General features: G+C 41.2%; 1 protein-coding gene across 1 annotated transcript in view; it reads right to left on the reverse strand.

The window, feature by feature from the left end:
• Positions 1–7,807: 7,807 nt before the first annotated feature.
• Positions 7,808–26,180, reverse strand: part of LOC110533220 (dynein, axonemal, heavy chain 6) — a 191,597-nt gene continuing 173,224 nt past the window's right edge. Inside the window, exons 79-82 of the mRNA XM_090188666.1 lie at positions 22,567–22,639; positions 10,027–10,178; positions 9,229–9,451; positions 7,808–8,140 (exon numbers count right to left, since the gene is read on the reverse strand). Coding sequence (XP_090044792.1) covers positions 8,037–8,140; positions 9,229–9,451; positions 10,027–10,178; positions 22,567–22,639 — 552 coding nt within the window. The 3' untranslated portion in view covers positions 7,808–8,036. The remainder of the gene's footprint in view (positions 8,141–9,228; positions 9,452–10,026; positions 10,179–22,566; positions 22,640–26,180) is intronic.

Consider the following 26,180-nt stretch of genomic DNA (forward strand, 5'->3'; position numbering starts at 1 on the left):
CTCGTTCAGTAACAGTACTGTCAACATGACTTCTGTAGCTCTAGTCGATGCTTACCACTCGTTCAGTAACAGTACTGTCAACATGGATTCTGTAGCTCTAGTCGATGCTTACCACTCGTTCAGTAACAGTACTGTCAACATGGATTCTGTAGCTCTAGTCGATGCTTACCACTCGTTCAGTAACGGTACCTCAGTATATAGTCGTTGAGGCTTTAGTTCTAATTCACTGACACACTGTTATCCCTTTCCCTAGCCTCTTGTATAGATAACCTCATCATATAGATGACCTCATCGTATAGATAACCTCATCGACGTTCCTCTTCCCCTCTTCTTTCTCTCCCTTTTTATTATTTTCCTTTCTTTCCACATATTTTCACTCTTTACCATCTCACCCGGTTTCACTTCTGCCCCTCTTTCACTGTTCATCTGTCCATGAATCTGTCCCCCACCCCTCCTGTCCCTCTGTCCCCCATCCCTCCTCTCCCTCTGTCCCCCATCCCTCCTGTCCCTCTGTCCCCCATCCCTCCTCTCCCTCTGTCCCCCATCCCTCCTGTCCCTCTGTCCCCCACCCCTCCTCTCCCTCTGTCCCCCATCCCTCCTATCCCTCTGTCCCCCACCCCTCCTGTCCCTCTGTCCCCCACCCCTCCTGTCCCTCTGTTCCCCAGACCATCAGCCAGAACTTTCTCTACTTTCTCCTTTCACTCTTGACACTTTTCTCCCTCTGTCCCCCACCCCTCCTCTCCCTCTCTCCCCATCCCTCCTGTCCCTCTGTCCCCCACCCCTCCTGTCCCTCTGTCCCCACCCCTCCTGTCCCTCTGTCCCCAACCCCTCCTGTCCCTCTGTCCCCACCCCTCCTGTCCCTCTGTCCCCCACCCCTCCTCTCCCTCTGTCCCCCACCCCTCCTGTCCCTCTGTCCCCCACCCCTCCTGACCCTCTGTCCCCCACCCCTTCTGTCCCTCTGTCCACCACCCCTCCTCTCCCTCTGTCCCCCACCCCTCCTGTCCCTCTGTCCCCCACCCCTCCTCTCCCTCTGTCCCCCACCCCTCCTCTCCCTCTGTCCCCCACCCCTCCTGTCCCTCTGTCCCCCACCCCTCCTGTCCCTCTGTCCCCCACCCCTCCTGTCCCTCTGTCCCCCACCCCTCCTGTCCCTCTGTCCCCCATCCCTCCTGTCCCTCTGTCCCCCACCCCTCCTGTCCCTCTGTCCCCATCCCTCCTGTCCCAATGTTTTTTCCCTCATCAATCTACACACAATACCGCATAATGACAAAGCAAAAACAGTTTTTTTAAATAAAATAAAATGGATATCACATTTACATAAGTGTTCAGACCCTTTACTCAGTACTTTGTTGAAGCTTGGCACACCTGTATTTGGGGAGTTTCTCCCATTCTTCTCTGCAGATCCTCTCTAGCTCTGTCAGATTGGATGGGGAGCGTCACTGCACAGCTATTGTCAGATCTCTCCAGAGATGTTTGATCGGGTTCTAGTCTGGCTCTGGCTAGGCCACTCCTGTGTCAATTTCAAGTCTCATTGAGAAGGGTCTGAATACTTATGTAAATAAGGCATTTCTTTTTTTTAATACATTTGCAAAGAAATCTAAAAAACTGTTTTTGTTTTGTTATTATGGGGTGTTGTGTGTTGATTGATGAGGAAAATGTTTTACTTCATTTATTTCAGAATAAGGCTGTAACGTAGCAAAATGTGGAAAAAGTCCAGGGGTCTGAATACTTATCGAATGCACCGTATAAGAAGTAACAGTTGTTCAGGTTACATTTCACTGTGATTCCATTACAGCTCCGCTTCTCCTCCCCAGAAACCTTATTAAACTGTATCTAGCTAGAACTGCAGATCAGATAGGAGAATCGATGGACCCATTAACTCTCTGGTTCTCCTCTACAACCTCTCTCTCTCTAGTGGCACAGCTCTATGTTATCTGTGTAGAATATGATACTCTTCGCTACCTGAGCCACTTTCCTTCAGCAGGTGAGCGTTATATTTTTGAAGCAGTGTGTTTACCCGTTAGATTTGTAGCTCGTTGTCATCAATACCAGGGTATATCTAAATCTTCATGGATGTTTTTTTCAAGTAAAACTCAACACACACACAAAAAAAAACAAGCTTAAGGGATAAAGTGACACTTAAAAAAGGTATTTTAAAATATATTTTCCTAAGAAGCCCTGTGTGTTTTCCCACGGCGGATACAGACCTTTCGTAGTCCAGATTGTTTTAGTGTTGTGTTCTCTCATACTGTGTGAAATGAAACAGTCTTTCCTCATCTATCGTTAAGCAAATGGACATGAAACCCGGATGACTGGGGGTATTATTGACAGAAAACCCGCTGATGTATACCACAATCTGTGTGTCACCTCGTCGCCGTGTCAACACAACTACAGTAAACTAACTCTCACTACTGTGATCCTCTTATCGTTAAACAGATGACATCAATCATTGAATTACAACGGTCTATTGTTCAATTGTCGTTCATGATGCTGACAGAATTCAGACTGGGCCCGCTGATTCGGACATGAGAAAAGAGGTCATTAAAACAAGACATTGGAGGAGGAGGAAGAGGAGAAGAGCGAGTGAGAGAGAGAAAAAACCCTCATAGACTGGGGCTGGAGGTCCAAAGGTTTGTGGGGTCAGAGACATCACCTGATCCACCATCCTGACCACTGCTCTGTTTGGTCTCACCATACCCTGTAGAGAAACAGGATGTGATCTTTTAAGATCAGGGGCCCGTATCCACAAAATGCCTCAGAGTAGGAGTGCTGATCTAGGATCTGTCCTTGCAACCTTATTCATTATGAACTAAAAAGCCAAACTGAGCCTAGATCAGCACTTGTACTCTGAGACACTTTGGATATGGGCTCTGAGCCAATCAAAGACGAGGAAAGCCCTAATGGGAAGACCACTGAGCTGTCGTCAGAGGTCATTCAAATTCAACTTTATTCATCCACATGTCACATTATGTAACAGACACACAAGACTTACCTGTGTCACCTAAAGGAAGGTTGTTGTATCCCTGTCCTGTTGGAACAAGCTTCCTGTCCTGTTGGAACAAGCTTCCTGAACTGTTGGATTTCACAACCCTACTGACCGGATGTGGATGTCACATATCTTTATCTGGCCAATAGTCTATCATGTTCCACATTCCCTCCCTGTGCGTGTAATCACTGTCATGCCTAGTATTGGACATACCATGCTTTGTCTTCTCCACTGTGTTAACTGATGTGTGGTGAGTGTTTTTGCACAAAATGGCTAAAGAATATCACAAATGTTTTTGAAAATGATATCTGACTAAAATGGGACAAGTTTTGAGTTTCGTACCTAAATTTGACAATATGATTAATCACATTTAAAAAAATATATAATCTTAAGTCACTCTGATGCCCCGTAGTTGGGTGTCAGCCATTTGTCACAATTGTCACGAGTGTGGTAATATCTTGTTTATGGGTGTGTCTGTGCCTCTGTGTGTGTAATGTCTCCTTAGAAACATGTACATGCATTACCAGTGTATATTATTATACAACAATAAAGAGAGAACTAAGTTTACTCCATAAGGGTTAAATCATTCAGGGCCAGGTAAATTCAGGTAAAAACCCTCGTCCCTATAGTTCTAACACAGTTCATCCAGAATCTGTCTCTGTTGCGGTGTCAGTTTACGGGGATATAATACCAATTCACTACCGGGAACTAGGGCCCAGAGTTTTCCCTGAACCTAACCTGGGAAAAACGTCCAACTCTACGTTATGGCCCTCGATACGTCTCTGTCTGTCTGCTGTCAGGGGACGTCATCAACTCATGGCCCTGGTGCAAATGGTCTTTGATTCGTGAAGGTAGTGAGGGTGCATGGAGGGTGTAGTGAGGGTGTATGGAGGGTGTAGTGAGGGTGTATGGAGGGTGTAGTGAGGGTGTATGGAGGGTCTAGTGAGGGTGTATGTGAGGGTATATGGAGGGTGTAGTGAGGGTGTATGGAGGGTGTAGTGAGGGTGTATGGAGGGTGTAGTGAGGGTGTATGTGAGGGTGTAGTGAGGGTGTATGGAGGGTGTAGTGAGGGTGTATGTGAGGGTGTAGTGAGGGTGTATGGAGGGTGTATGGAGGGTGTATTTCATCTGCATGGCTTTAGATCCTCCTTGACAAACACTGTCTGGGGAGCTGAATCACTTAGCAGTCTGAGGGACAATCTCTCAATACACCTTCAAGGCATCACAGGTGGTTTCGCTCTGTTTACTCTTCAGACACATTGCTTTATTGTGTGTGTGTGTGTGTGTGTGTCCGTCCATCCGTCCGTCCGCACACCTGGAAATCCTCTTATTCCAGCAGGTCTGTTCTGTTTCTCCTCTTTACAGATTCCGTCTTCTGGGACTCTGTTGCTGCAGGAATACTAAGCTAAGATCTGTGACAGAGGCTTTGAAAATCGCAACAGATCCTGCTGTGCTGTGTGCTTGCGATGTGTGCTTGCCTGTGAGAGAGATTGTGGTGTGTGTTTCTCCCAGTGTTTGTGCACACGTGTGTGGTTTTCTGTGTCCACAAATCAAATCAACTGTGTCCAGATGTCTATGGTAATGGATTCATGGACACACACAGAAAGCCTTTTCCCCATTCACACCTCAGGTTTTAGATGCACTGTCTGATCCCTTTAAACAACCGACTGGACCGTCTCAATTCAATGTCAGTGCATTTCTAAAACAGCTTTAAAAAAATATTTGTTTTTTTACAAATGACAGGGACTCGAAACGCACAAAAGGTTTTGAACACATTGGAGTATCCGTTGTGTTTCGCTCCAGGCTGGCAGCACAGTCTGCCAGTAACACTATTTATCATGGAGTTGAAGTCGGAAGTTTACAGTTGAAGTCGGAAGTTTACAGTTGAAGTCGGAAGTTTACAGTTGAAGTCGGAAGTTTACATACACCTTAGCCAAATATATTTAAACTCAGTTTTTCCTGACATATAATCCTAGTAAAATTCCCTGAAATGTCAGAATAATAGTAGAGAGAATGATTTATTTCAGCTTTTATTTCTTTCATCACATTCCCAGTGGGTCAGAAGTTTACATACACTCAAGTAGTATTTGGTAGCATTGCCTTTAAATTGTTTAACTTGGGTCAAACATTTCGGGTAGCCTTCCACAAGCTTCCCACAATAAGTTGGGTGAATTTTGGCCCATTCCTCCTGACAAAGCTGGTGTAACTGAGTCAGGTTTGTAGGCCTCCTTGCTCGCACACTATTTTTCAGTTCTACCCACACATTGTCTATAGGATTGAGGTCAGGGCTTTGTGATGGCCACTCCAGTACCTTGACTTTGTTATCCTTAAGCCATTTTGCCACAACTTTGGAAGTTGGCTTGGGGTCATTGTCCATTTGGAAGACCCATTTGTGACCAAGCTTTAACTTATGATGTCTTGAGATGTTGCTTCAATATATACACATAATTTTTCTCCACATGATGCCACCTATTTTGTGAAGTGCACCAGTCGCTCCTGCAGCAAAGCACCCCCACAACATGACGCTGCCAGCCCCGTGTTTCACGGTTGGGATGGTGTTCTTCGGCTTGCAAAAAAAGAAAGAACAAAACGATGGTCATTATGGCCAAACAGTTCTATTTTTGTTTCATCAGACCAGAATATATTTCTCCAAAAAGTACGATCTTTGTCCCCATGTGCAGTTGCAAACAGTAGTCTGGCTTTTTATGGCGGTTTTGGAGCAGTGGCTTCTTCCTTGCAGAGCGGCTTTTCAGGTTATGTTGATATAGGACTCGTTTTACTGTGGATATAGATACTTTTATACCTGTTTCCTCCAGCATCTTCACAAGGTCCTTTGCTGTTGTTCTGGGATTGATTTTCACTTTTCGCACCAAATTACGTTCATCTCTAGGAGACAGAATGCATCTCCTTCCTGAGCGGTATGACGGTTGCGTGGTCCCGTGGTGTTTATACTTGGTACAGATGAACGTGGTACCTTCAGGCATTTGGAAATTGCTCCCAAGGATGAACCAGACTTGTAAAGGTCTACAATTTTGTTTCTGAGGTCTTGGCTAATTTCTTCTGATTTTCCCATGATGTCAAGCAAAGAGGCACTGAGTTTGAAGGTAGGCTTTGAAATACATCCAAAGGTACACCTCCAATTGACTCAAATGATGTCAATTAGCCTATCAGAACCTTCTAAAGCCATGACATCATTTTCTGGAATTTTCCAAGCTGTTTAAAGGCACAGTCGACTTAGTGTATGTGAACTTCTGACCCACTGGAATTGTGATACAGTGAATTATAAATTAAATAATCTGTAAACAATTGTTGGAAAAATTACTTATGTCATGCACAAAGCAGATGTCCTAACCGACTTACCAAAACTATAGTTTGTCAACAAGAAATGTGTGGAGTGGTTGAAAAACCACTCCACAAATGACTCCAACCTAAGTGTATGTATTCCGACTTCAACTGTACATCGCATCTATGAATTTATTAATGATGTCGTCACTTGACTCCCTACCACCATATCTGTTGAGTAGACGGCCTGCCTCTTAATACAACACGACGAGTCCAGTCATCTTCCTCTTCTCCGTTACCATCGTAGCATCGATACAGGGGACATAACAATCAGACGTGTATCAGACACCTCGACAGCAACGGCCTGTCATAGCGTCCACACAGATCATTGATCTAGATAAACGGCAGGCGGAGACAGGAAACAGTGAAGACCAGAGAGACTCCTCTGCACCATTTCTATCCCTCCATCTCTCTTTTTGCTCTCCTCCTCCACCTCGCTCCCTGAGGGTGTGATGAACATATATAGTACCAGGCAAAAGTTTGGACATACTTACTCATTCAAGGGTTTTTCTACATTGTAGAATAATAGTGAAGATATTAAAACTATGGAATAACACATAGAATCATGTAGTAACCAAAAAAGTGTTTAACAAATCAAAATATATTTGATATGAGATTCTTCAAAGTAGCCACCTTTTGCCTTGATGACAGTTTTGCACACTCTTGGCATTCTCTCAACCAGCTTCACCTGGAATGCTTTTCCAACAGTCTTGGGAGTTCCCACATACTGAGCACTTGTTGGCTGCTTTTCAACTCATCCCAAACCATCTCAACTGGGTTGAAGTCAGGCGGTTTACATGTTGCGTTTAGATTTTTGTTCCGTATAGATCCCTGTGTGTGCATTCTAATGTTGACATCACACTGGGTGAGTTACTGTGTTGAAATAACTTTTCAGTAACAGAGGATAAATATATGGTGTTTTTCCTCAGAGACAAATGGAAATAGATTAAGTCAACAGTGGTTTTTAAATGCAGGAGGACAGCTATTTGTTTGAGGTGGTTCACTATCGCAGGTGTCCCTTCAGCTGAGAAGGACAGGGGGCTCATGGTTAATTTATAATGGGGGAGACACAGGACACTGAAGTACCATCTCTTACATGTGAATTAGAGTTTGCCTGACCACGCATCAGATGCATTTTTACGTGATGCTCCTGGTGAATATTGACGATCTTCCTCTCCTTTCACATTGGCAGGCTACACGAGTGACTATGAAAGCACTGCAGTCTACACTTCCTGTCGACTGTGTGTGTGTGGGGGGGGATAAAGGCATGTCGGGAGCTGTCATTTCAGACACAGGGGTGTTAATATGTTGCTACAGTTCACTGAAAGAGAAGAGAAATTGACTGAACTGAACACACCACACACAATTGTACCCGTCAAATCAAACCTGATTGGTTGACATCCACATCGTTTATCAGCTGTTATTGAGGGTGTAGCGACATGCTCTTCTCCCAGGCACACAGCAAAATGCACAAACCACAACAGCACTGCTACATGGTATTTAATCAAAGCAACTCGGAAAATAAAAGAAAAATGCAATTTTGGGCCCCCGTGCAAATAATCCCTTCAACTGATCCCTTCAATACGGACGTGAGAAACACTCACTGGTTTCCAGAAAACAAGAGTCCATAGACAATGGGCTTCATCACTGCTGCTGGTATTGAAGGTGCAGAAGTACAGCGGTGTGTGTGTGTGGCGTCTGTGGGTGGGTCACTACTCGTTGAGCTGACAGAGCAGGGCTGAGGCCTTGGTGATCCAGTAGTCACTAGGCAGGCTGGACGGCAGCATCACCGTCACCACAAAGTTAGTAGAGTGGCCTGAGGGAGAGAGAGATGTACACAGGTCTGTCACTATCTGGACATGATGCAGAGAACCAGAGAACACACAGGTCTGTCACTATCTGGACATGATGCAGAGGACCAGAGAACACACAGGTCTGTCACTATCTGGACATGATGCAGAGGACCAGAGAACACACAGGTCTGTCACTATCTGGACATGATGCAGAGGACCAGAGAACACACAGGTCTGTCACTATCTGGACATGATGCAGAGGACCAGAGAACACACAGGTCTGTCACTATCTGGACATGATGCAGAGGACCAGAGAACACACAGGTCTGTCACTATCTGGACATGATGCAGAGGACCAGAGAACACACAGGTCTGTCACTATCTGGACATGATGCAGAGGACCAGAGAACACACAGGTCTGGCACTATCTGGACATGATGCAGAGGACCAGAGAACACACAGGTCTGTCACTATCTGGACATGATGCAGAGGACCAGAGAACACACAGGTCTGTCACTATCTGGACATGATGCAGAGGACCAGAGAACACACAGGTCTGTCACTATCTGGACATGATGCAGAGGACCAGAGAACACACAGGTCTGTCACTATCTGGACATGATGCAGAGGACCAGAGAACACACAGGTCTGTCACTATCTGGACATGATGCAGGGGACCAGAGAACACACAGGTCTGTCACTATCTGGACATGATGCAGAGGACCAGAGAACACACAGGTCTGTCACTATCTGGACATGATGCAGAGGACCAGAGAACACACAGGTCTGGCACCTACTACCATAACCCGTTTAAAAGCACCTAAATCTTTAGTCTTGCCCATTGAGACAATTGAGACATGGATTGTGTATGTGTGATACTCAGAGGGTGAATGGAAGACAACAGATTGAAGTGCCTGAATGGGGTATGGTAGTAGGTGTCAGGCTCACTGGTGTCAGCCAACTTGACACAACTGTGGGAAGCATTGAAGTCACCATGGGCCAGCATCCCTGTGGAACGCTTTCAACACCTTGTAGAGTCCATGTCCTAGCGAACTGAGGCTGTTCTGAGGGCAAAAGGGGGTGAAACTGAATATTAGGGAGGTGTCCTTACCTGTAGTAGACAAAGTCCCAGCCCGAGCTGAGGTCTTGTACAGCGGAGCCTGGTAGAGAGACGGATCAGGGTCATAGTTCTGCTGGGGTTCGAAGTGCACCACGGGAAGCATGGCGTTCATCACCCGCGGCAACGCATCCTCCATCACCATGTCGACGTCGTCCCAGCGACTGGCGTCCATGAACATCCCGTGCACCAGCACGCCGTCGTTGATGGCGGGTAGCTATGGAGACAGAGTGGTACTGTAGTTACCATAATGTCATATTATGGTACATTGTGATGAGAGGCCTGGGTTTTGGACAATCATGTCACATGACCTGGTGTTTAGTTAAAGCTTCATCGTCCAGCACCATCCTCAGACAGTTGTTTTCATTTTAGGTCTAATTCTCATTTCTGGACCAGGCTTTAAATAAAGGTTCAAATCTAGGTCATGTGACATGGTCCAGAACACAGGGTCCTAATAATGGTCCAGATACGGTTCTAAAACCTCTCCAGGAACCTGACATGGTAGTCCAGAACACAGGGTCCCTAATAATGATCCAGACACGGTTCTAAAACCTCTCCAGGAACCTGACATGGTAGTCCAGAACACAGGGTCCCTAATAATGATCCAGACACGGTTCTAAAACCTCTCCAGGAACCTGACTAGTTGACTAATTCACTGATGACTTCTAAACATCCCACAGAGGTCAACGTGTGTTGGAGTCAGACTGTGCTTTGGAGGCAGGATGCAGTAAACTCCTTCCTGCCCTCAGGGCAACCAGTCTAAATATGTCCCTCTCCCCTCCCTGTAGCTACCTCAGAGTCCATGTCCAGCTCGCCCCCGGCTGGTAGGGTCTTCAGCGCCTCGCTCATGGCCCCCTGGTCTAGGTAGACCGGCAACACGTTGAAACGGAAGTTGAGCTCGTCGATGGGGAGGTTATAGGTCCTGGCGTGGTTCTGTAGCGCCCCTACAGGACAGGAGGGGGAACAGCACAACAGCGTTTCAACATCTCAGTAACTGGACTATAACCCAGTTTGGTGCTCTACTTTGGACGGATCCCAGGCCTGTTCAACAATAACAGGATTTATAAATATACAGCACCTCTCTCAAACCCAACAACATACTATATCAGTGGTCACCAACCGGTCCATCTCCCAGGCATCTCTAGTCCATCGCCAAACATCTCTGTAAATAACCCAACAACATACTATATCAGTGGTCACCAACCGGTCCATCTCCCAGGCATCTCTAGTCCATCGTTAAACATCTCTGTAAATAACCCAACAACATACTATATCAGTGGTCACCAACCGGTCCATCTCCCAGGCATCTCTAGTCCATCGCCAAACATCTCTGTAAATAACCCAACAACATACTACATCAGTGGTCACCAACCGGTCCATCTCCCAGGCATCTCTAGTCCATCGCCAAACATTTCTGTAAATAACCCAACAACATACTATATCAGTGGTCACCAACCGGTCCATCTCCCAGGCATCTCTAGTCCATCGTTAAACATCTCTGTAAATAACCCAACAACATACTATATCAGTGGTCACCAACCGGTCCATCTCCCAGGCATCTCTAGTCCATCGCCAAACATCTCTGTAAATAACCCAACAACATACTATATCAGTGGTCACCAACCGGTCCATCTCCCAGGCATATCTAGTCCATCGCCAAACATCTCTGTAAATAACCCAACAACATACTATATCAGTGGTCACCAACCAGTCCATCTCCCAGGCATCTCTAGTCCATCGTTAAACATCTCTGTAAATAACCCAACAACATACTATATCAGTGGTCACCAACCGGTCCATCTCCCAGGCATCTCTAGTCCATCGCCAAACATCTCTGTAAATAACCCAACAACATACTATATCAGTGGTCACCAACCGGTCCATCTCCCAGGCATCTCTAGTCCATCGCCAAACATCTCTGTAAATAACCCAACAACATACTATATCAGTGGTCACCAACCAGTCCATCTCCCAGGCATCTCTAGTCCATCGCCAAACATTTCTGTAAATAACCCAACAACATACTATATCAGTGGTCACCAACCGGTCCATCTCCCAGGCATCTCTAGTCCATCGCCAAACATCTCTGTAAATAACCCCAGGATAAAGCCTTGTGTTCCTAGTTTTTCTATTAGTCTCTGTTGGTGGTAGATGCAGCCCATTCAGCTGCCCTGCGCTCCAGGTATGTGACTGAAGGTACAAACTCTGCCGTCCCGGTGGGCCTGGAGAGGAAGTCAAGTGCACTGTGCCACCGCTGGCAAATCAGATGCAAAAAATGACCATGTTTGGAGTGACGTAGCAGGCAATGAAAGAAAGCTACGGCAAAATGGATACTGTGAGACTTGAAAACGTTTAAAACCCTGACTAGAGAGAGACTGTCAACGAATACAGTAAAGAGCTGCTGTTTTTATGACTGAGTTCATGTTTAAGGTCTTACTCAGCGCTGTCAACACTCAACACTTCTATAACCCATAAAATGCGTGTTCTTCCTATTTCCACTCAGCGATACAACAAGCAGCGCAGCAGTAATGAATGAGGAGGAAAGTGTATCTATAGGCTTGCGTTGTTATAATTAGCGGCTTGGGTCTTTTTTAATATCAAGGAATATTTCACTTTCTCTGTTCATAGGACTAACAACATGAATTTGTGCATGAGGCAGAAATACTGCGACTTGAGTTTGGCCGTCAGCTGGAAGACGGTGTCCCTTTTTGGTCGGGGTCAGTCTGCTGCTCTCTCCCTCCGCTGAGACTGACCATCAGCCCAGTAAAATAAAAAGCTAATTATTTAAATCTATGCTCACTCAGCTGTGCCTCACAAGTAATACAACAATGGATCTATTACCGGTGTGATCATATAGCCTACCTCAAAAAATTCTGAAATATATATATATATTTACATTTCCCGAACAACAAGCAGGTAAATTCAAGCAAAGCCAGTATGTGGTGACAATGTATTGTGCCTGTAGCTTACTGCACAAACCTCATTGCTACAGAGCTGTTTTTAATTGGTTCATGTTTCTTACATAGTTGAAGTCATTGTAATAAAAAAATCAGAGCAGTAGATCTCAGCATGTATTTTTGATTCAAAGTGATCTTGACTCAGAAAAGGTTGGTGACCACGGTACTATATGAAGTAGACTACAATGTTGAAGGGAACAGAATTTTGACTAGAGTACAGCATATTGAAGCGACTACATCATATTGAATAAAGAACAGAATATTCAATATTATTTTGCTACATAATATTGACTAGAGAACACATATTGAATATTTAATAGACTACATAATATTGACTAGAGAACAGAACACAGAGGAGATGGTGTGAACTGACCAGTGATATTTAATACTACATAATATTGACTAGAGAACAGAGAGGAGACGGTGTGTACTGACCAGTGATATTTAATACTACATAATATTGACTAGAGAACAGAGAGGAGATGGTGTGTACTGACCAGTGATATTTAATACTACATAATATTGACTAGAGAACAGAACAGAGAGGAGATGGTGTGTACTGACCAGTGATATTTAATACTACATAATATTGACTAGAGAACAGAACACAGAGGAGATGGTGTGTACTGACCAGTGATATTTAATACTACATAATATTGACTAGAGAACAGAGAGGAGATGGTGTGTACTGACCAGTGATATTTAATACTACATAATATTGACTAGAGAACAGAGAGGAGATGGTGTGTACTGACCAGTGATATTTAATACTACATAATATTGACTAGAGAACAGAACACAGAGGAGATGGTGTGTACTGACCAGTGATATTTAATACTACATAATATTGACTAGAGAACAGAGAGGAGATGGTGTGTACTGACCAATGATATTTAATACTACATAATATTGACTAGAGAACAGAACACAGAGGAGATGGTGTGTACTGACCAGTGATATTTAATACTACATAATATTGACTAGAGAACAGAGAGGAGATGGTGTGTACTGACCAGTGATATTTAATACTACATAATATTGACTAGAGAACAGAACACAGAGGAGATGGTGTGTACTGACCAGTGATATTTAATACTACATAATATTGACTAGAGAACAGAGAGGAGATGGTGTGTACTGACTGACCAGTGATATTTAATACTACATAATATTGACTAGAGAACAGAGAGGAGATGGTGTGTACTGACCAGTGATATTTAATACTACATAATATTGACTAGAGAACAGAGAGGAGATGGTGTGTACTGACTGACCAGTGATATTTAATACTACATAATATTGACTAGAGAACAGAGAGGAGACGGTGTGTACTGACCAGTGATATTTAATACTACATAATATTGACTAGAGAACAGAGAGGAGATGGTGTGTACTGACCAGTGATATTTAATACTACATAATATTGACTAGAGAACAGAGAGGAGACGGTGTGTACTGACCAGTGATATTTAATACTACATAATATTGACTAGAGAACAGAGAGGAGATGGTGTGTACTGACCAGTGATATTTAATACTACATAATATTGACTAGAGAACACAGAGGAGATGGTGTGTACTGACCAGTGATATTTAATACTACATAATATTGACTAGAGAACAGAGAGGAGATGGTGTGTACTGACCAGTGATATTTAATACTACATAATATTGACTAGAGAACAGAACACAGAGGAGATGGTGTGTACTGACCAGTGATATTTAATACTACATAATATTGACTAGAGAACAGAGAGGAGATGGTGTGTACTGACCAGTGATATTTAATACTACATAATATTGACTAGAGAACAGAACACAGAGGAGATGGTGTGTACTGACCAGTGATATTTAATACTACATAATATTGACTAGAGAACAGAGAGGAGACGGTGTGAACTGACCAGTGATATTTAATACTACATAATATTGACTAGAGAACAGAGAGGAGACGGTGTGTACTGACCAGTGATATTTAATACTACATAATATTGACTAGAGAACAGAGAGGAGACGGTGTGTACTGACCAGTGATATTTAATACTACATAATATTGACTAGAGAACAGAGAGGAGATGGTGTGTACTGACCAGTGATATTTAATACTACATAATATTGACTAGAGAACAGAACACAGAGGAGATGGTGTGTACTGACCAGTGATATTTAATACTACATAATATTGACTAGAGAACAGAACAGAGAGGAGATGGTGTGTACTGACCAGTGATATTTAATACTACATAATATTGACTAGAGAACAGAACACAGAGGAGATGGTGTGTACTGACCAGTGATATTTAATACTACATAATATTGACTAGAGAACAGAGAGGAGATGGTGTGTACTGACCAGTGATATTTAATACTACATAATATTGACTAGAGAACAGAGAGGAGATGGTGTGTACTGACCAGTGATATTTAATACTACATAATATTGACTAGAGAACAGAACACAGAGGAGATGGTGTGTACTGACCAGTGATATTTAATACTACATAATATTGACTAGAGAACAGAGAGGAGATGGTGTGTACTGACCAGTGATATTTAATACTACATAATATTGACTAGAGAACACAGAGGAGATGGTGTGTACTGACCAGTGATATTTAATACTACATAATATTGACTAGAGAACAGAGAGGAGATGGTGTGTACTGACCAGTGATATTTAATACTACATAATATTGACTAGAGAACAGAACACAGAGGAGATGGTGTGTACTGACCAGTGATATTTAATACTACATAATATTGACTAGAGAACAGAGAGGAGACGGTGTGTACTGACCAGTGATATTTAATACTACATAATATTGACTAGAGAACAGAGAGGAGATGGTGTGTACTGACCAGTGATATTTAATACTACATAATATTGACTAGAGAACAGAACACAGAGGAGATGGTGTGTACTGACCAGTGATATTTAATACTACATAATATTGACTAGAGAACAGAGAGGAGACGGTGTGTACTGACCAGTGATATTTAATACTACATAATATTGACTAGAGAACAGAGAGGAGATGGTGTGTACTGACCAGTGATATTTAATACTACATAATATTGACTAGAGAACACAGAGGAGATGGTGTGTACTGACCAGTGATATTTAATACTACATAATATTGACTAGAGAACAGAGAGGAGATGGTGTGTACTGACCAGTGATATTTAATACTACATAATATTGACTAGAGAACAGAACACAGAGGAGATGGTGTGTACTGACCAGTGATATTTAATACTACATAATATTGACTAGAGAACAGAGAGGAGATGGTGTGTACTGACCAGTGATATTTAATACTACATAATATTGACTAGAGAACAGAACACAGAGGAGATGGTGTGTACTGACCAGTGATATTTAATACTACATAATATTGACTAGAGAACAGAGAGGAGACGGTGTGAACTGACCAGTGATATTTAATACTACATAATATTGACTAGAGAACAGAGAGGAGACGGTGTGTACTGACCAGTGATATTTAATACTACATAATATTGACTAGAGAACAGAGAGGAGACGGTGTGTACTGACCAGTGATATTTAATACTACATAATATTGACTAGAGAACAGAGAGGAGATGGTGTGTACTGACCAGTGATATTTAATACTACATAATATTGACTAGAGAACAGAACACAGAGGAGATGGTGTGTACTGACCAGTGATATTTAATACTACATAATATTGACTAGAGAACAGAACAGAGAGGAGATGGTGTGTACTGACCAGTGATATTTAATACTACATAATATTGACTAGAGAACAGAACACAGAGGAGATGGTGTGTACTGACCAGTGATATTTAATACTACATAATATTGACTAGAGAACAGAGAGGAGATGGTGTGTACTGACCAGTGATATTTAATACTACATAATATTGACTAGAGAACAGAGAGGAGATGGTGTGTACTGACCAGTGATATTTAATACTACATAATATTGACTAGAGAACAGAACACAGAGGAGATGGTGTGTACTGACCAGTGATATTTAATACTACATAATATTGACTAGAGAACAGAGAGGAGATGGTGTGTACTGACCAGTGATATTTAATACTACATAATATTGACTAGAGAACACAGAGGAGATGGTGTGTACTGACCAGTGATATTTAATACTACATAATATTGACTAGAGAACAGAGAGGAGATGGTGTGTACTGACCAGTGATATTTAATACTACATAATATTGACTAGAGAACAGAACACAGAGGAGATGGTGTGTACTGACCAGTGATATTTAATACTACATAATATTGACTAGAGAACAGAGAGGAGACGGTGTGTACTGACCAGTGATATTTAATACTACATAATATTGACTAGAGAACAGAGAGGAGATGGTGTGTACTGACCAGTGATATTTAATACTACATAATATTGACTAGAGAACAGAACACAGAGGAGATGGTGTGTACTGACCAGTGATATTTAATACTACATAATATTGACTAGAGAACAGAGAGGAGACGGTGTGTACTGACCAGTGATATTTAATACTACATAATATTGACTAGAGAACAGAGAGGAGATGGTGTGTACTGAGCAGTGATATTTAATACTACATAATATTGACTAGAGAACAGAACACAGAGGAGATGGTGTGTACTGACCAGTGATATTTAATACTACATAATATTGACTAGAGAACAGAGAGGAGATGGTGTGTACTGACCAGTGATATTTAATACTACATAATATTGACTAGAGAACAGAACACAGAGGAGATGGTGTGTACTGACCAGTGATATTTAATACTACATAATATTGACTAGAGAACAGAGAGGAGACGGTGTGAACTGACCAGTGATATTTAATAATACATAATATTGACTAGAGAACAGAGAGGAGACGGTGTGTACTGACCAGTGATATTTAATACTACATAATATTGACTAGAGAACAGAGAGGAGACGGTGTGTACTGACCAGTGATATTTAATACTACATAATATTGACTAGAGAACAGAGAGGAGATGGTGTGTACTGACCAGTGATATTTAATACTACATAATATTGACTAGAGAACAGAGAGGAGACGGTGTGTACTGACCAGTGATATTTAATACTACATAATATTGACTAGAGAACAGAACACAGAGGAGATGGTGTGTACTGACCAGTGATATTTAATACTACATAATATTGACTAGAGAACAGAACACAGAGGAGATGGTGTGTACTGACCAGTGATATTTAATACTACATAATATTGACTAGAGAACAGAGAGGAGATGGTGTGTACTGACCAGTGATATTTAATACTACATAATATAAACTAGAGAACAGAGAGGAGATGGTGTGTACTGACCAGTGATATTTAATACTACATAATATTGACTAGAGAACAGAGAGGAGATGGTGTGTACTGACCAGTGATATTTAATACTACATAATATAAACTAGAGAACAGAGAGGAGATGGTGTGTACTGACCAGTGATATTTAATACTACATAATATTGACTAGAGAACAGAACACAGAGGAGATGGTGTGTACTGACCAGTGATATTTAATACTACATAATATTGACTAGAGAACAGAGAGGAGACGGTGTGTACTGACCAGTGATATTTAATACTACATAATATTGACTAGAGAACAGAGAGGAGATGGTGTGTACTGACCAGTGATATTTAATACTACATAATATTGACTAGAGAACAGAGAGGAGACGGTGTGTACTGACCAGTGATATTTAATACTACATAATATTGACTAGAGAACAGAGAGGAGATGGTGTGTACTGACCAGTGATATGTAATACTACATAATATTGACTAGAGAACACAGAGGAGATGGTGTGTACTGACCAATGATATTTAATACTACATAATATTGACTAGAGAACAGAGAGGAGATGGTGTGTACTGACCAGTGATATTTAATACTACATAATATTGACTAGAGAACACAGAGGAGATGGTGTGTACTGACCAGTGATATTTAATACTACATAATATTGACTAGAGAACAGAGAGGAGATGGTGTGTACTGACCAGTGATATTTAATACTACATAATATTGACTAGAGAACAGAACATAGAGGAGATGGTGTGTACTGACCAGTGATATTTAATACTACATAATATTGACTAGAGAACAGAGAGGAGACGGTGTGTACTGACCAGTGATATTTAATACTACATAATATTGACTAGAGAACAGAGAGGAGATGGTGTGTACTGACCAGTGATATTTAATACTACATAATATTGACTAGAGAACAGAACACAGAGGAGATGGTGTGTACTGACCAGTGATATTTAATACTACATAATATTGACTAGAGAACAGAGAGGAGATGGTGTGTACTGACCAGTGATATTTAATACTACATAATATTGACTAGAGAACAGAACACAGAGGAGATGGTGTGTACTGACCAGTGATATTTAATACTACATAATATTGACTAGAGAACAGAGAGGAGACGGTGTGAACTGACCAGTGATATTTAATACTACATAATATTGACTAGAGAACAGAGAGGAGATGGTGTGTACTGACCAGTGATATTTAATACTACATAATATTGACTAGAGAACAGAGAGGAGACGGTGTGTACTGACCAGTGATATTTAATACTACATAATATTGACTAGAGAACAGAGAGGAGACGGTGTGTACTGACCAGTGATATTTAATACTACATAATATTGACTAGAGAACAGAGAGGAGATGGTGTGTACTGACCAGTGATATTTAATACTACATAATATTGACTAGAGAACAGAACACAGAGGAGATGGTGTGTACTGACCAGTGATATTTAATACTACATAATATTGACTAGAGAACAGAACAGAGAGTAGATGGTGTGTACTGACCAGTGATATTTAATACTACATAATATTGACTAGAGAACAGAACACAGAGGAGATGGTGTGTACTGACCAGTGATATTTAATACTACATAATATTGACTAGAGAACAGAGAGGAGATGGTGTGTACTGACCAGTGATATTTAATACTACATAATATAGACTAGAGAACAGAGAGGAGATGGTGTGTACTGACCAGTGATATTTAATACTACATAATATTGACTAGAGAACAGAACACAGAGGAGATGGTGTGTACTGACCAGTGATATTTAATACTACATAATATTGACTAGAGAACAGAGAGGAGATGGTGTGTACTGACCAGTGATATTTAATACTACATAATATTGACTAGAGAACAGAACACAGAGGAGATGGTGTGTACTGACCAGTCATATTTAATACTACATAATATTGACTAGAGAACAGAGAGGAGATGGTGTGTACTGACCAGTGATATTTAATACTACATAATATTGACTAGAGAACAGAACACAGAGGAGATGGTGTGTACTGACCAGTGATATTTAATACTACATAATATTGACTAGAGAACAGAGAGGAGATGGTGTGTACTGACCAGTGATATTTAATACTACATAATATTGACTAGAGAACAGAGAGGAGATGGTGTGTACTGACTGACCAGTGATATTTAATACTACATAATATTGACTAGAGAACAGAGAGGAGATGGTGTGTACTGACCAGTGATATTTAATACTACATAATATTGACTAGAGAACAGAGAGGAGATGGTGTGTACTGACTGACCAGTGATATTTAATACTACATAATATTGACTAGAGAACAGAGAGGAGACGGTGTGTACTGACCAGTGATATTTAATACTACATAATATTGACTAGAGAACAGAACACAGAGGAGATGGTGTGTACTGACCAGTGATATTTAATACTACATAATATTGACTAGAGAACAGAGAGGAGATGGTGTGTACTGACCAGTGATATTTAATACTACATAATATTGACTAGAGAACAGAACACAGAGGAGATGGTGTGTACTGACCAGTGATATTTAATACTACATAATATTGACTAGAGAACAGAGAGGAGATGGTGTGAACTGACCAGTGATATTTAATACTACATAATATTGACTAGAGAACAGAGAGGAGACGGTGTGTACTGACCAGTGATATTTAATACTACATAATATTGACTAGAGAACAGAGAGGAGACGGTGTGTACTGACCAGTGATATTTAATACTACATAATATTGACTAGAGAACAGAGAGGAGATGGTGTGTACTGACCAGTGATATTTAATACTACATAATATTGACTAGAGAACAGAGAGGAGACGGTGTGTACTGACCAGTGATATTTAATACTACATAATATTGACTAGAGAACAGAGAGGAGACGGTGTGTACTGACCAGTGATATTTAATACTACATAATATTGACTAGAGAACAGAGAGGAGATGGTGTGTACTGACCAGTGATATTTAATACTACATAATATTGACTAGAGAACAGAACACAGAGGAGATGGTGTGTACTGACCAGTGATATTTAATACTACATAATATTGACTAGAGAACAGAACACAGAGGAGATGGTGTGTACTGACCAGTGATATTTAATACTACATAATATTGACTAGAGAACAGAACAGAGAGTAGATGGTGTGTACTGACCAGTGATATTTAATACTACATAATATTGACTAGAGAACAGAACACAGAGGAGATGGTGTGTACTGACCAGTGATATTTAATACTACATAATATTGACTAGAGAACAGAGAGGAGATGGTGTGTACTGACCAGTGATATTTAATACTACATAATATAGACTAGAGAACAGAGAGGAGATGGTGTGTACTGACCAGTGATATTTAATACTACATAATATTGACTAGAGAACAGAACACAGAGGAGATGGTGTGTACTGACCAGTGATATTTAATACTACATAATATTGACTAGAGAACAGAGAGGAGATGGTGTGTACTGACCAGTGATATTTAATACTACATAATATTGACTAGAGAACAGAACACAGAGGAGATGGTGTGTACTGACCAGTCATATTTAATACTACATAATATTGACTAGAGAACAGAGAGGAGATGGTGTGTACTGACCAGTGATATTTAATACTACATAATATTGACTAGAGAACAGAGAGGAGATGGTGTGTACTGACTGACCAGTGATATTTAATACTACATAATATTGACTAGAGAACAGAGAGGAGATGGTGTGTACTGACCAGTGATATTTAATACTACATAATATTGACTAGAGAACAGAGAGGAGATGGTGTGTACTGACCAGTGATATTTAATACTACATAATATTGACTAGAGAACAGAACACAGAGGAGATGGTGTGTACTGACCAGTGATATTTAATACTACATAATATTGACTAGAGAACAGAGAGGAGATGGTGTGTACTGACCAGTGATATTTAATACTACATAATATTGACTAGAGAACAGAGAGGAGATGGTGTGTACTGACTGACCAGTGATATTTAATACTACATAATATTGACTAGAGAACAGAGAGGAGATGGTGTGTACTGACCAGTGATATTTAATACTACATAATATTGACTAGAGAACAGAGAGGAGATGGTGTGTACTGACTGACCAGTGATATTTAATACTACATAATATTGACTAGAGAACAGAGAGGAGACGGTGTGTACTGACCAGTGATATTTAATACTACATAATATTGACTAGAGAACAGAACACAGAGGAGATGGTGTGTACTGACCAGTGATATTTAATACTACATAATATTGACTAGAGAACAGAGAGGAGATGGTGTGTACTGACCAGTGATATTTAATACTACATAATATTGACTAGAGAACAGAACACAGAGGAGATGGTGTGTACTGACCAGTGATATTTAATACTACATAATATTGACTAGAGAACAGAGAGGAGATGGTGTGAACTGACCAGTGATATTTAATACTACATAATATTGACTAGAGAACAGAGAGGAGACGGTGTGTACTGACCAGTGATATTTAATACTACATAATATTGACTAGAGAACAGAGAGGAGACGGTGTGTACTGACCAGTGATATTTAATACTACATAATATTGACTAGAGAACAGAGAGGAGATGGTGTGTACTGACCAGTGATATTTAATACTACATAATATTGACTAGAGTACAGAGAGGAGACGGTGTGTACTGACCAGTGATATTTAATACTACATAATATTGACTAGAGTACAGAGAGGAGACGGTGTGTACTGACCAGTGATATTTAATACTACATAATATTGACTAGAGTACAGAGAGGAGATGGTGTGTACTGACCAGTGATATTTAATACTACATAATATTGACTAGAGAACAGAACACAGAGGAGATGGTGTGTACTGACCAGTGATATTTAATACTACATAATATTGACTAGAGTACAGAGAGGAGATGGTGTGTACTGACCAGTGATATTTAATACTACATAATATTGACTAGAGAACAGAACAGAGAGGAGACGGTGTGTACTGACCAGTGAGGAAGCCCTGAGGGAAGAATAGTCCAGAGATCCAGAAGGATTTGGGCTGACCCCGCGTGATCCAGTTCTGCACAAACACACAGACAGAGAGGAAGTTGGTTTCCCTGCATGAACACACACACACAGACACACACACACACACACACGAAGCAGAGGGTGATTTTGTTTGGGTTATGTTAATCTCAGTTCCCAGAACCTAATTGTAAGGCTATCACCAGAGACTGGGGTTATGTTCATCTGTCTGTGTGTAGACATTTAGGGATTGCGTAACACACAGTAAGACCAGTCTCCCGGAACAGACGCTTCAGTCTGGGGCGACGGAGCGAGTGCACAGAGAGAACGAGAGATGGACAGAGAGCAGAGAGAGAGAGATTATTATCTAGTTGACTGGCTTTGGCATTGTTAACATATGTTTCACATGATAATAGAAAATGTAAATTGATAGAGGAGAGAGAAGACTGGAGATAGAGACAAACAAAGAGAGAGAAGACTAGAGATAGAGACAAGCAAAGAGAGAGAAGACTAGGGAGAGAGAGGGAGAAAAAAGAGAGAGAAGACTAGGCAGAGAGAGGGAGAAAAAAGAGAGAGAAGACTAGGCAGAGAGAGGGAGAAAAAAGAGAGAAGACTAGGGAGAGAGAGGGAGAAAAGAGAGAGAAGACTAGGGAGAGAGAAGGAGAAAAAAGAGAGAAGACTAGGGAGAGAGAAGGAGAAAAAAGAGAGAGAAGACTAGGGAGAGAGAAGGAGAAAAAAGAGAGAGAAGACTCGGGAGAGAGAGGGAGAAAAAAGAGAGAGAAGACTAGGGAGAGAGTGGGAGAAAAAAGAGAGAGAAGACTAGGGAGAGAGACAGAGAGAAGACTAGGGAGAGAGAGAGAAGACTAGGGAGAGAGAGAGAAGACTAGGGAGAGAGAGGGAGAAAAAGAGAGAGAGAAGACTAGGGAGAGAGAGAGAGAAGACTAGGGAGAGAGAGAGAAGACTAGGGAGAGAGAGAGAGGACTAGGGAGAGAGAGAGAGAGAAGACTAGAGAGAGAGAGAGAGAAGACTAGGGAGAGAGAAAGAGAGCGAGAGAAAGATAGAGATGAGCAAATACAGAGCAAGGGCACAGAAGAATAGAACGTGGGAGTAAGAGACGAGAAAGAAAGAAGTCAGTCTGAAGTGGATGGCGGACTGCTAATGTTTAAACATGATTCTCTCATCACATCATCCCATCTCACTACCCCTGATAATGACTCTGTGTGTGTGTGTGTGTGTGTGTGTGTGTGTGTGTGTGTGTGTGTGTGTGTGTGTGTGTGTGTGTGTGTGTGTCTGTGTGTGTTTCTCTGCCTGGGCGGAGTTCCTGTAAGAGAAAATCCACATTCGTCTGAGTGTGTGTGTGTGTGTGATCACAGAAATGTTAACAACAAGAGCACGCAAACATAGATGTTCTGTTTCCACTATATTATACCACAGTGCCTACATATGTAAAACACACTCATGCACACACACAAGTCTTCCCATCTGATGTAATGACAACACACAAACACACAAGTCTCCCATCTGATGTAATGACAACACACAAACACACAAGTCTCCCATCTGATGTAATGACAACACACAAGTCTCCCATCTGATGTAATGACAACACACAAGTCTTCCATCTGATGTAATGACAACACACAAGTCTCCCATCTGATGTAATGACAACACACAAGTCTCCCATCTGATGTAATGACAACACACAAACACACAAGTCTCCCATCTGATGTAATGACAACACACAAGTCTTATCATCTGATGTAATGACAACACACAAGTCTTATCATCTGATGTAATGACAACACACAAACACACAAGTCTCCCATCTGATGTAATGACAACACACAAGTCTTCCAATCTGATGTAATGACAACACACAAGTCTTATCATCTGATGTAATGACAACACACAAGTCTTATCATCTGATGTAATGACAACACACAAGTCTTATCATCTGATGTAATGACAACACACAAACTCACAAGTCTCCCATCTGATGTAATGACAACACACAAGTCTCCCATCTGATGTAATGACAACACACAAACACACAAGTCTCCCATCTGATGTAATGACAACACACAAGTCTTATCATCTGATGTAATGACAACACACAAGTCTTATCATCTGATGTAATGACAACACACAAACTCACAAGTCTTCCCATCTTATCATCTGATGTAATGACAACACACAAACACACAAGTCTCCCATCTGATGTAATGACAACACACAAGTCTTATCATCTGATGTAATGACAACACACAAGTCTCCCATCTGATGTAATGACAACACACAAGTCTTATCATCTGATGTAATGACAACACACAAACACACAAGTCTCCCATCTGATGTAATGACAACACACAAGTCTTCCAATCTGATGTAATGACAACACACAAGTCTTATCATCTGATGTAATGACAACACACAAGTCTTATCATCTGATGTAATGACAACACACAAGTCTTATCATCTGATGTAATGACAACACACAAACTCACAAGTCTCCCATCTGATGTAATGACAACACACAAGTCTCCCATCTGATGTAATGACAACACACAAACACACAAGTCATCCCATCTGATGTAATGACAACACACAAGTCTTATCATCTGATGTAATGACAACACACAAGTCTTATCATCTGATGTAATGACAACACACAAACTCACAAGTCTTCCCATCTTATCATCTGATGTAATGACAACACACAAGTCTTATCATCTGATGTAATGACAACACACAAACACACAAGTCTCCCATCTGATGTAATGACAACACACAAGTCTTATCATCTGATGTAATGACAACACACAAGTCTTATCATCTGATGTAATGACAACACACAAGTCTTATCATCTGATGTAATGACAACACACAAGTTTCCCATCTGATGTAATGACAACACACAAGTCTTATCATCTGATGTAATGACAACACACAAGTCTTATCATCTGATGTAATGACAACACACAAACACACAAGTCTCCCATCTGATGTAATGACAACACACAAACACACAAGTCTTATCATCTGATGTAATGACAACACACAAGTCTCCCATCTGATGTAATGACAACACACAAACACACAAGTCTCCCATCTGATGTAATGACAACACACAAGTCTTATCATCTGATGTAATGACAACACACAAGTCTTATCATCTGATGTAATGACAACACACAAACACACAAGTCTCCCATCTGATGTAATGACAACACACAAGTCTCCCATCTGATGTAATGACAACACACAAGTCTCCCATCTGATGTAATGACAACACACAAGTCTTATCATCTGATGTAATGACAACACACAAACACACAAGTCTCCCATCTGATGTAATGACAACACACAAGTCTTCCAATCTGATGTAATGACAACACACAAGTCTTATCATCTGATGTAATGACAACACACAAGTCTTATCATCTGATGTAATGACAACACACAAACTCACAAGTCTCCCATCTGATGTAATGACAACACACAAGTCTCCCATCTGATGTAATGACAACACACAAACACACAAGTCATCCCATCTGATGTAATGACAACACACAAGTCTTATCATCTGATGTAATGAC

The sequence above is a fragment of the Oncorhynchus mykiss genome, chromosome 10, assembly GCF_057628025.1.
Source record: "Oncorhynchus mykiss isolate SJ-2025 chromosome 10, ASM5762802v1, whole genome shotgun sequence".
Classification (NCBI taxonomy): domain Eukaryota; kingdom Metazoa; phylum Chordata; class Actinopteri; order Salmoniformes; family Salmonidae; genus Oncorhynchus; species Oncorhynchus mykiss.